The sequence below is a fragment of the Macaca nemestrina genome, chromosome 2 (genome assembly GCF_043159975.1).
Source record: "Macaca nemestrina isolate mMacNem1 chromosome 2, mMacNem.hap1, whole genome shotgun sequence".
In the NCBI taxonomy this organism is placed as follows: Eukaryota; Metazoa; Chordata; class Mammalia; order Primates; family Cercopithecidae; genus Macaca; species Macaca nemestrina.
The window spans coordinates 123,451,837-123,465,033 of NC_092126.1; the positions used below are offsets into that span (position 1 = coordinate 123,451,837).

Consider the following 13,197-nt stretch of genomic DNA (forward strand, 5'->3'; position numbering starts at 1 on the left):
CAGCCACTGTGAGACTGAGAGTAGAACTATGAGAAGTAGGTAGGACGACAGATGGACTACAGCAACAAGGACACCTCCGAGCAGGTGTTTTCCTCCTTCACAGGCAAGCATCTTAGAGCTTTCTGATGGAATGTATCTGTTTGGAGCGAGAATTCACTGAGGAGGGCAGATAGGACTCTGCACAAGAAGGCTTGATTCAGGAGATAATGAGGGAGGACCACATGGAGTGGTTTGATAGAGTGGATTTACTATGGATGCTATGGATAGAGTGACACATAATTAAAATTTTCTTATTTCTCACTAACATGCAACTGAACATATTCAAACAACATAGGAGAGCAATTCTGGAAAACTAATCTAGGGTGGCTGACCTCAAGGCAAACTCTAGGACAAAACCATGGCATCCTTTGCCTTGAAGCTCAACCTCTAGATACCTGTATCCTCCTCATCAACCACTCTTCAGCCTTCTTTCATTATTTTTCCTCTTTAGTGTCCAATGACTTCATGATCTTCCTTGGAGGCCCCAGCTCACCATCACTACCATTATAGCCCTCCATGCTTCTCAACATTCCTCACTTGCTCAACTCTATCAAACATGACTAGCCTGGGCCAGGCACAGTGGCCCATGCCTGTAATCCCAGTACTTTGGGAGGTCAAGCCAGGAGGATTGCTTGAGGCTAGGAGTTTGAGGCCAGCCTGGACAACATTGTAAGACCTGTCTCTACAAAAAAAAAAATATTAGTCAGGTGTGGTGGTATGTGCCTGTAGTCCTAGCCACTCAGGAGGCTGAGGCAGGAGGATCACTTGAGACCAGGGGTTTGAGGCTGTAGTGAGCTATGACTGGGCCACTGCTCCCCAGCCTGGCAACAGAGCGGGACCCTGTCTCTTAGGGGGAAAAAAACAGAGTTAATAAAATGACTAACCTGAATCATATATTGTGACAGTTAATATTGAGTGTCAACTTGACTGGACTGAAGGATGCAAAGTATTGTTATTGGGTGTGTCTATGAGGGAATTGCCAAAGGATATTAACATTTGAGTGGACTGGAGATGCAGACCCACCCTCAATCTGGGTGGGTACCATCTAATCAGCTGTCAGAACGGCTAGAATAAAGCAGGCACAAGAAGGTGGAAAGAGCTGACTTGCTGAGTTTTCCAGCCTTCATCTTTCTCCTGTGCTGGATGCTTCCTGCCCTCGAACATTGGACTCCAAGTTCTTCGGCTTATGATCTCTTGGACTTATACCAGTGGTTTGCCAGGGGCTCTCGGGCCTTCAGCAACAGAGTGAAGGCTGCACTGTCAGCTTCCCTACTTTTGAGGTTTTGGGACTCGGACTGGCTTCCTTGCTCTTCAGCTTGCAGACGGCCTATTGCGGGGCTTCACCTTGTGATCCTGTAAGTTAATTCTCCTTAATAAACTCTCCTTCATATATGCATCTATCCTATTCGTTTTGTCCTGCTAGAGAACGCTAATACATATATTATCTGAATATTTGCTTCTGTGACAAAAATGGGCACAAATAAATTTTAACCAGAAAAATGCTTTTCTGCTAATTTTGTTTCTCTCTTTTGAGGAACATAGAGATTTAACTCAGTAATAATCTGACATAGGATAGGGTAAACCAGATGCTTACCCAGCTCTCTCATTATTAAAATAGGTAGCCAAAGAGCATTCATAGATACAGAGGGAGTATTTGAGGTCATAGGCCATTAAATTAGCATTACTATATGCTTATTTGTTAGTTTCATCACATCTGGTTCTTTGAATAAAAAGTCTCCATTAATTTAGAAGAGCATATCAAGTTGTTATCTTATTCTGAATGAGAGATACCAAAGTTTTCATTCAAAATTCTCAAATACCCAGAAACTTACTACTCATTGGGAGGACATCAGTAAACCCAGAAGACAAAAAGCTAATTAACTGTCTCACTGAAACATTCCTTCCTTTTTGAAAAGTCAACTAGGGACCCATGGACTCTGAGCCCATTGTCAAATGGTGTGTGAAAGAGATCCAAGTTCAACAATAAATATCATCAGCAATATAATGGTTCTCTCCAGCCCTCAGGGCCAAATGGCCTGCATTTTAGCAAATTGATTTTGCTCATGAATTGTGTTAAGCCAAGCAATTGTTTCCCATGACATGCTTGAACCCACGTTTGCTTTGTCTATGAAATTCATGGTTGAATTTGTCCAATTGCTGATTGCTATTCCCATTTGCTTTAATAATAGTCACTTCCTTCATCAGTAATGGGTTTTATATACAGTGCGCAGTCACAGTCATTCAATGTCACCCATAAACATTTGATGAATTGTCCAATACAGTTATGAGAGTTGCTTATTTGCGATACAGCTAGGGTAAGTCTTACTGAGTTAATGAGATGATATGACATTAGGCCATGGGTGTTTCCTCCCCCACATTATCTATACACACTCTTTTATTCAAGGACCCATTTGGGTCATTACCATAATCTTCATCAACTTGTCAAGATAATGAAGGGCCCACTGAGTTCAGGGAAGGCTTGGCATAATTCATGAAAATTTAAAGAACATAGATGTAGAAAGAGTTTGGGCGCTACAGATAAACAAGATCTACATAGACAACCACAAGGAAAGAGCTTCAGCAGACATTCTGCTTTGGAAGGGGGAGAGTTTGAGCTCAGTTTTGAGACAGAACAGAGGCACCTATTCTGAAATGTCTAGGACATACTGCTGGAGGATGAGAAGGTGAAAACAAACTTAGAGACGATAATCAAGGTTGGAAAGAAAGAGTAGCTCTCGAGCCTGCTTTCAGCAAATCCTACATCTGTATTTGTTATGGCCACATAAATCTGGGTTTGGTGGGAGGGGGCAAGTTAGTTATCAACTTTGACATGTGCCTACCAGATTTGCTTAGCAATCAGACGAGGTTTATAATTGCTTCCCCTAACCATTCCAGAGCACCACAATTTGTAGCCTTCTGCACACTGATTTCTGACCAAAGGATTCTGTTCCATTAATGCCCCATTAAATTCACCTCAGATGGCTGATAGCACCATGTTGAACTCTCACTCAGTGTGGCTATGAGTTAGTGAATTGGCCCTCTGAAAAGCAATATATAGTCTCCTTTTAAATTATGTTAGAATGAGTAGAGAATTTCAAGTTCTTCTAGATCAACACCTTGGTTTTTTTTAAAATGTGTTCATTTGTTTTCAAATATTCATTGAAGGTCCAACCTAGGCCAGATTAGATCCTTGCTCTTAAGACTATAACACATAATTGGGGGATCTAGGCATTGAATAATAAAGTAATAAATTATGTCAAGTATGGGAGGTGTTAAGAATGAAACAGACATGGTAATATGATAGAGTTACTCTAGAGGGGACAGAGGATTAACTATTATAGATGAAATCAGAAAACAGTGAAAAGTATCCTTCGAGGAGGTGACTCAGAGATGAGATTTGAATGATGACATGAAGCCACATGAAGGGGAAGAGAAGATGGTAGACGTTACAGGTGAAGAGAACAACATGTGCAAAGGCACTGAGGTGGGAACAAGAATGATATGTTTGACAAAAGAAGTCAGTGGGAGAGAATGAGACTTACAGGAGCTGGGGAGATGGGGCAGGACCCACCATTGAAGTTAAAGAACTAACCTGGATTTTGGGTTTTACATTTAAGTCTTTAATCCATCTTGAGTTAATTTTTGTATAATATGTAAGGAAGGGGTCCAGTTTCTGTTTTCTGCATATGACTAGCCAGTTTTCCCAACACCATTTATTAAGTAGGTAATCCTTTCCCCATTCTTTGTTTTTGTCTGTCTGTCGAAGATCAGATGGTTGTAGACGTGTGATGTAATTTCTGAAGTCTCTGTTCTGTTCCATTGGTCTATATATCTGTTTTGGTACCAGTACCGTGCTGTTTTAGTTACTGTAGTCTTGTCGTATAGTTGGAAGTCAGATAGCGTGATGCCTCCAGCTTTGTCCTTTTTGATTAGGATTGTCTTGGCTATATGAGCTCTTTTTTGGTTCTATATTAAATTTAAAGTAGTTTTTTCTAATTCTGCAAAGAAAGTCAACAGTAGCTTGATGGGAATAGCATTGAATCTATAAATTACTTTGGGCAATATGGCAATTTTCACGATATTGATTCTTCCTATCTGTGAGAATGGAATGTTTTTCCATTTGTTTGTATTCTCTTATTTCCTTGAGCAGTGGTTTGTAGTTCTCCTTGAAGAGGTCCTTCACATCCCTTGTAAGTAGTAATCCTAGGTATTTTATTCTCTTCGTAGCAATTGTGAATGGGAGTTTGCTAATAATTTGGCTCTCTGACTATTATTGGTGTATAGGAATGTTTGTGATTTTTGCACATTGATTTTGTATCCTGAGACTTTGCTGAAGATGCTTATCAGCTTAAGGAGGTTTTGGGCTGACACGATGGGGTTTTCTAAATATATAATCATGTCATCTGCAAACACAGACAATTTGACTTCCTTTCTTCCTATTTGAACACCCTTTATTTCTTTCTCTTGCCTGATTGCCCTGGCCAGAACTTCCAATACTATGTTGAATAGGAATGGTGAGAGAGGACATTCTTGTGCTGTGTTGTGTTGTGCTGGTTTCCAAAGGGAATGCTTCCAGCTTTTGCCCATTTCATATGATATTGGCTATGGGTTTGTCAAAAGTAGCTCTTATTATTCTGAGCTATGTTCAATCAATACCTAGTTTATTGAGAGTTTTTAACATGAAGGGATGTTGAATTTTCTCGAAGGCCTCTGCTGCATCTATTGAGATTATCATGTGGTTTTTGTCATTGGTTCTGTTTATGTGATGGATTACGTTTATTGATTCGTGTATGTTGAACTAGCCTTGCATCCCAGAGATGAAGCTGACCTGATCATGGTGGACAAGCTTTTTCACGTACTGCTGGATTTGGTTTGCCAGTATTTTATTAAGGATTTTCACACCGATGTTCATCAGGGATATTGGTCTGAAATTTTCTGTTTTTATTTTGTCTCTGCCAGGTTTTGGTATCAGGATGATACTGGCCTCATAAAATGAATTAGGGAGGAGTCCCTCTTTTGGGATTGTTTGAAATGCTTTCAGAAGGAATGGTACCAGCTCCTCTCTGTACCTTAGGTAGAATTCGGCTGTGAATTCATCTGGTCTTGGGCTTTTTTTGGTTGGGAGGCTATTAATTATTGTCTCATTTTCAGAACTTGTTAGAAAACCTAGGTAATACCATTTAGGACATAGGCATGGGCAAAGACTTCAAGATGAAAACACCAAAAAAAAAAAAAAAAATTGCAACAAAAGCCAAAACTGACAAATAGGATTTAACTAAAGAGCTTCTGCGCAGCAAAAGAAACTAGCATCAGAATGAACAGGCAACCTACAGAATGGGAGAAAAATTTTGCAATCTACCCGCCTGACAAAGGTCTAATATCCAAAATCTACAAGGAACTTAAATAAATTTACAAGAAACAAACAAACAAACAAAAAATCAAAAAGTGGGCAAAGAATATGAACAGACACTTCTCAAAAGAAGATATTTATGCAGCCAAGAAACACAGGAAAAAAGCTCATCATCACTGATCATCAGACAAATGCAAATCAAAACCACAATGAGATAGCATCTCACACCAGTCAGAATGGCGATTATTAAAACAACAGATGCTGGTGAGTCCGTGAAGAAATAGGAATGCTTTTACATTGTTGGTGGGAGTATAAATTAGTTCAACTATTGTGGAAGACTGTGTGGCCATTTCTCAAGGATCTAGAACCAGAAATACCATCTGACCCAGCAATCCCATTACTGGGTATATACCCAAAGGATTATAAATCATTCTACTATACACATGCATATATATGTTTATTGCAGCACTATTTACAACAGCAAAGACTTGGAACCAACCCAAATGTCCATCAGTGATAGACTGGATAAAGAAAAAGTGGTACATATATACCATGGAATACTATGCAGCCATAAAAAAGAATGAGATCATACCTTTTGCAGGGACATGGATGCAGCTAGAAACCATCATTCTCAGCAAACTAACACAGGAACAGGAAACCAAAGATTGTATGTTCTCACTCATAAGTGGGAGGTGAACAATGAGAACACATGGACACACAGAGGGGAAGAACACGCACTGGGGTCTGTTGGGGGTGGGGGGCGATGGGGAGGGAAAGTATTAGGACAAATACCTAATGCATGCAGGGCTTAAAACCTAGATGACGGGTTGATAGGTGCAGCAAACCACCATGGCACATGTATACCTATGTAACAAACCTGCACGTTCTGCACATGTATCCCAGAACTTGAAGTTAAAAACAACAACAACAAAAAACAACAAAATAAACTCACCTGGGGCCAAAGCACTGTAAATGAGTAGTCAGGGAGGTTAAACAGATGTTTCAGATAAACAGCATGCCCAGTATACCAGACAGAAGATCCTGGGGAATAGTCATCTTTGAGTGGCAGAGAGAAGAGGAGCAGCCCATGAAATAGGCAAAGATCTTAAACTCCAATGCCTTCAGGAGCTATGCATGCACCATCAGCCAGTGAAGCAAGCCTAGATAGGAGGCAGACATGGCAACTGCATAGGCCTAGAGAATGAGCAATATGCCTAACAGCATTTAGATTCATTAAGAAATACTTTACAGCCACAATAAAGCAAATCACCAAAAATACTTTGCAGGCAAAAATAAAACACATATAAGGAGGCAAGCAAAGCCCAAGGACCATCAATGTGCAATGCTGAGCTGCAGGAAAAGCAGGAAGTGGGCTGGGAATGAGAAAAAAATCAGTAAAGTGTGGTTTCCTATACGTTTTTTTAAAAAAAGGTTTTACCTTTTATTTCCATGAACTTAACAAAGAAAACAACATGTTTCACTAGACAGTCACCCAAACATTGTAATACTAATAACAACAACAACAACAACAAAAAACCCCACTATTTGTTACAGAACTTGTAAAACCTGAAAATGGTGGTAATGATAAAATGGTTCAAATGTGTAAAGAGAGGAATCGCAAATCCAAGTGGCCCATCCACCGACCAAATGTAGATATCTTCTTGAAGAATTGTGGCCATCTGCTCTGTGCTTGAGTGAATCCAGGGATGGGAAGCTCACCCCCTTGTAAGGCACTCTTTAAGTGTTCAGAAGGTTTTTTCACTTTGACCTGTTATTATGTAGAGCTAATGATATCTGCCACCTTGTAGTCCGATAATCACAGATATACCCTCTGGAGTCACAAAGAATGTATTTAATATCTTTCCAACTGCCAGCCCTTCAGATAATTTGGAAACAGTGACTCTGTTACTATCTTCCCTCTACAAGTCTTCCTTTTTCCAGGCAAAACATTCCCACCATCAACTACTCCCCAAATCTGTTTTCAGACACAACCGCCCTTCTTATGAACCTTCTTATTTGTCACTAACCATCTTAAAACAGTGCCCAGAAAGAACACAATGTTCCTAGCCAATTTATACTCTGGGGCTTCTTTAGGCATAATTTTCTACGTCTGCAGCAGTAGAAATACAATTACATTTTATGGAGCTCAGCCTCCTGCTGTTCCTGTTTCCTACCTCTCACCCTCCAAGGCAGTCTGTTTGTTGAATGTCCTGAACAGATGCATAATCTAGAGCGAGTGCTCCCATCAATATAAAGAATGCCATCCCTCATCACTCCATCACTTCTGATTAAGATCACTTGGTCTAATGTACATTAAGTTCTATACCAATAATGCCTGTGCGGTGCTGCATGCTTTTCATACCTCTTTCTGAATACTGTGTTATTAGATACTCAGCCTGGAGAAGCATTTTCATACAAAGAGGAAGACAAAACTGAGAAAGAATGGTTAAAGACAAAGGGAAAATTGGGAATCTCACTGTTGGAAAGAATGGTAGATAGGAACATCCAATGACCTGGCTTTGAATCTGGTTCTCTACTAACCATTGCTACTTAAAAAAGTAGTAATAATAACAATAAGAACAGAAACTGCTATCTATTAACAAATTCTTGGTAAGTACCAAGCCCTGAAATAAGTCTTTCAGGCTTCGATATCATATGGTTAGGAGATGCCACTGGGATTTGAACTTACTTCTGCCTGTTTCTAGACTTCAATCTCTACACAGTCTTTTACCACAATCTCCCTTAGTGGATACTGTCTATACTACATATGACTTATACCACTGATTTAAAAAAAAAAGAAAAGAAAGAACTCTTAGAGTAATTACTTCTCCTGAGATGATCCTCCAAAATGTAGAAGTAGAAACATGTGTTTTCTTATCTGTGGGGCCATCAGAGCATGCAGACAAGGGCAAAAGAATAAGAGAGGAGAGCGAGGCCATACACCAACCACAGTGCTGTACATTGTGTCTTGAACTGGGCTGAAATGTAACCATGCAGCTTCTGTTTCAAGCATATTTGGAACATCGACAAGATTTCAAGGTGACTGTTCAGCCTAAGAAAACAGCGTTTTCAAGCACTTTTAATGCTACCTTAGCAGTACTTACTAGTATATAATTCATGTGCTAATTTATTCATTAAAACAGTCTGCATTTGGCAACATTTTGTTAACCTTAGTTTACATGACTGAGATTGGTATTTGTATTTTAATTACATCTCTTTATAATTACTCTATAATTCTGATTTTCTTCCAATGTGAACTAAGCCTTTATCAATCCCCAAACTGCATTCCACATCCAATGAAAATGAGTTCAAATTATAGTTTTATAGAATATGGCTTTGGAAAACCCAGAGAGCCTATTCCCAAAGGTAGTCATGCATCAGAGCCTCCTGGGAATTTCCTTATATAATGACTGATTCCTGAGGGCTGTGCAATCTACTCGATCAGAATCTCCAGGGACAGGACCTCCTGAGAATTGAGATCTGCAGCAACTAGTCCACAAATCAGCACTTAGGTACTGGTGACTAGATTATTTCCACTCTACGCACATCCACTACAGCTCTTGGAAAACATAGGAAGCAAAAGATAGTAAGGGTTATCCTAAAGGCAGAATAACCAGCCACTTCACGAAATCCAATGCATCCCAGAAACATTAATTATAAGTTTCATTATTAACTGCTGACCTATTGTTCTTTATTTTCAGGATTTGAGTTGCCATTTTAATGTCAGTACTGCAAAGAAGCCCTATAGACACACACACAAAAAGTTGCATAGATTTTAACTGGTCCCTGGAAACAAGGTAGAGATAATCATGTGGTTTATTTGACAGAGCCACATGATAAACAATCTAGATAAACAATGTGTTTTAAAACGCATTCTCAAAGAGTTAGAACAGGAATGATACCTCCCTCCTATCTGATGCCCTTGGCAGGCATTGCTAATCAATCACAGCACTTTTCCTTGCATCCACAAACAGCCTCAAAGTCGTTTTAACCAATCACTCCAGGGCACTAGTGCTATCTAATCTGCTCTACCATGTGGGGGACATACTTTCCCCTCTTTGGCTAGAATAAACAGGTAAACTGAAATCACCTTATATTTTATAACAGCCTGATCCATGACAGGCTCTACACTCCACATGGTGGAAATGGGCATCTGAAGGTTCTCATGTAGACAGGGCTTTAGGTGAGGATCACCTGGCTCTTGCCGATTCATGTTTGTAGTGGTTTTACACTTATATCTTTGAATGGGAGTACTTAGAAATAAATTAACTTCTTTAATATTTATGATATGTGAGTTACACTTATTCAAACCAACCTAGTTTTTCCTCACAATAATTCAGTTTCGCTTGAATAAATGCTGTTGGGAACAACAAGCTGAGTTCCAAAGTGTTTTAAAAATTAAGTGTAGCATTTGACTAAAACAATCATCTATCAATCTGCTTGATTTTCACCGGTAGCACCATAGGTTTTCTTCTGTGGAGATTCTGGGCCGTATCTCCATGCAAATATTTACTGTCCTGGTAAATGACAGGATAGGAATCACAAGGACACTTGTTTTCTGCTGGTTTTCATTTGAAAAAGAAAATCATTATAATTAATTAGTCTTGGGTTCCCATGATGGCCATTCTTGACCCCTTGGCTTCTACTGCCACTTTCCAAGTCAGACTAAATAGAATTCCATTTCAGACCATATGTAGGGTAATACTTGATTCATTAGGTTGATGTCATCCCAACGACAGTCCCCGTGATCAAACAATAAGATCAGAGAGAGCAGACCCACCTTCTCATAGATGCTGTCATTCCTGTGAAAGTCTCCAGCCTTCCTGGGAAGAACATGGACGTGAACGTGCTGAAAATGTACAAGAAAGAAAAAAGTAAATGTGATTATCTCCCCATGTATTTTTAGACTTGACAGTGATGATCTCATGAAGCCCAATTACTCCATGATGGTTCCTGCTGGGTTATTTTTCAGAGGAAGTTGATATCCACCTTCGGTAACTATACCTGAATTCTGCTGAGAAGAGAGTGCACTAAGCAAGAGAGAACAACTTGGTGGTATATATACAAGAGTTGGAGTGAAATGCTAGAGTGTTTCAGAGGCTCTATGGAATTATTCATGGTTGTCAGTCTTGGTTGTAGTTAGCCAGTGCTTTGAAATGACAGCACATCTTCAAAGGTGACCATCATGACTCTGAATCTGACAAGAAATAAGAATTGGCTAACAGAGAACTGCATAAGTAAAGAGCGAATAAATGAGAGTAGCAAGTAGTATAGGCAGAATTACAGACTCAGAGCTTTGAGAAATAATCGTATAATAGTAATACAAACAGTTCTCATTTATTAAGCATTTACTTCCTATGATAAGGAAAGCTGTGTGTTTGGCATTCTGTCATTTAGTACTCTTAAAAATCCTGTAAGGCAGCCGGGCGCAGTGGCTTACGCCTGTAATCCCAGCACCTTGGGAGACCAAGGGGGGCAGATCACAAGGTCAGGAGATCGAGACCATCCTGGCCAACACGGTGAAACCTTGTCTCTACTGAAAAAACAAAAACAAAAAATTAGGAGGCTGAGGCAGGAGAATGGCGTGAACCCAGGAGGCAGAGCTTGCAGTGAGACAAGATCACGCCACTGCATTCCAGCCTGGGCGACAGAGTGAGACTCCTTCTCAAAAAAAAAAAAAAAAAAAAAAAATCCTGTGAGGCAAGGTCTACTATGATCTCCATTTCAGAGAAGAGGAAATCAATGTTTGGTGAGGCCAGAGCACCACAGGAAGTAAAAGTCAGCACCGGAAATGAGGCCTCTTGGCTTTTGCTCCCACGTGTTTCATTAGCACATGCACTGATTCTGCGAATTTAATCTTTTAAATAGCCCATTTCCCTAGTCTACTAAAGCACCCAGGTAATATACATAGCAATGCTATTATGCAATGATCGTGAATCAAGGCTCAGAGCATATCTAATTCAATATATTCTTTAAGGCTAAACTGCCATTTGAAAGTTTTACTTTCCAAATAGCCTCTATTGTACCTTGGGTGAAGTTAAACCTCACTTCTGCCCTTGAGCTATGTTCCACTTTTATTACAAACCATGGCGAGGAATGTGAAAATGAAGAGCTTAAATAGAGGCAGACAGTGGGTCAAACCTCATCCCTCATCACCCACCCCTTCTTGATTACTGCGATCGGGCTCCAAGGCTCCAAAAGGCCTCCAGAGAACATAAGATTAAGTGTCCCTGTGGCTTTGCAGTACAAGGAGGGGGAAAATGATACCCTATTAAAGCTGAGGCAGGGTACAACGTGGTCCAAGGTGAATGAAGCAGAGAGGAGCTTCAAAGCAGCCCCTGAGCACAGTTCCCAAAGAGTGACATGCTTTTGCCAGAATATTCACCAGTCAATGATAAAGACAGTCACGGATCTCTCAGCAACTGGGCCAAGTGTGTATTTAAGTCACAAAGATTATGTGAGCATGGAGAGAGAAAGTGAAAGAACAAGGAAAAAATAAATCACAAACTACCTATGAAACCAAATTCTTAGGAGAAAGCCAGGCAGGTGGGCCTGGGCTGAAATCTATTGAAATCTCTAGATGGGCTGACTTAAAAGCAAAACCAGGAAAATAACATAGCACAAGGATAGAGACCACCCTTAGAAGGAGCCTTCATTCACTCTTTAATTCCAGAATCTCTTGCTATCCTTACTTCTTTTCATCTTTTTCTCCTTTCTTCCTTCTTTCCCCCTCCTCCTTTCTTCCCCTCTTCCTCCCTCCCATCTATCCATCTTTCACCACCTCCCTTGTACATTGTAGGAAGTTCCAGACCAGTGTCTTGCAGTTAAACATCCTAATACAAATCCTGGACCTACCACAAAATAACTGTGTGACCTTGCCTCACAAAGTCTATGTGTCAGTATCCTTATCTATATGGGGATTATAATGGTTGCTACCTCACAGGGTTAAGAGGATTAAGTCTGCTAACCATGTGCTGAGCATTCAGCTTTGCATGTAGTTACTACTCATTACCTAGAAATGTACAAGAATTACTTTTATTATTTAAAAAAACACATTTAAACCTGAAGACCAAGTAGACATCACATTCAGGGATTGATTTCTGTACCAGCAAAAAAAAAAAAAAAAAAAGAAAAAGGAAAGATATTAAGAAGCTCCTTGAATGAGGGCATTGTTTAAGCATCTCTTTGGCAAAAGCTGGTTTCTGTTGCTTTGACTAGCCATTCTCAATCTTCTACCTATACTTGGGGCTTGTTAAAATGCCGACTACAGGGCCCTGAAAGTCCACATTTCTAACAAGCTCCCTGCTGATGCTGGTCTAATGCCACACTTCGAGAACCACTGGCTTACAATATCCATCTGGTTTCTTACCTCGCTTCTGCCAGTGTGGGCACTGAGGTCACTCGCTGTTTTGCCTGCCCTACTGCATTATGTGTAGACTCTTTGTCTCTTTTCTTGTTTTTTCCTCTTTTCCTTCCTTCTGTCTTTTCTTTCTCTTCTTTTCCTCCTTCGTTTTTATTTTTTTCCCTTCCCTTACTTCTTTTGTTTCTCCCCATAGAATCTCACTCTGTCACCCAGGATGGAGTACAGTGATACAATCATAGCTCACCGCAGCCTTCAACTCCCAGGCTCAAGAGATCCTCCTGCCTCAGTCTCCCAAAGCTGGGACTACAGGTGCATGCCACCACACCAAGCTAACTTTTTTTTTTTTTCCTCATATTTTTAGCAATGGAGTTCTCACTATGTTGCCCAGTCTTGTCTCAAACTCCTGGCCTCAAGCAATCCCCTCTCCTCAGCCTCCCAAGTAGCT

At 40.2% G+C, this 13,197-nt stretch overlaps 1 protein-coding gene across 33 annotated transcripts in view; it reads right to left on the reverse strand.

Moving 5' to 3' along the window:
• Positions 1–13,197, reverse strand: part of LOC105483059 (fragile histidine triad diadenosine triphosphatase) — a 1,492,666-nt gene that overhangs the window by 164,525 nt on the left and 1,314,944 nt on the right. For 32 of the 33 annotated variants that reach the window (XR_011620120.1, XR_011620124.1, XR_011620122.1 and 29 more), the window contains one exon: positions 10,170–10,238. The exons of the other annotated variant lie outside the window; for it this stretch is intronic. Coding sequence is in view for 27 of the 32 variants with exons in the window: in XM_071092002.1 (XP_070948103.1) it covers positions 10,170–10,238 (69 nt within the window). In the remaining 5 variants the exon portion in view is untranslated. The remainder of the gene's footprint in view (positions 1–10,169; positions 10,239–13,197) is intronic. 33 annotated transcript variants of the gene reach the window in all.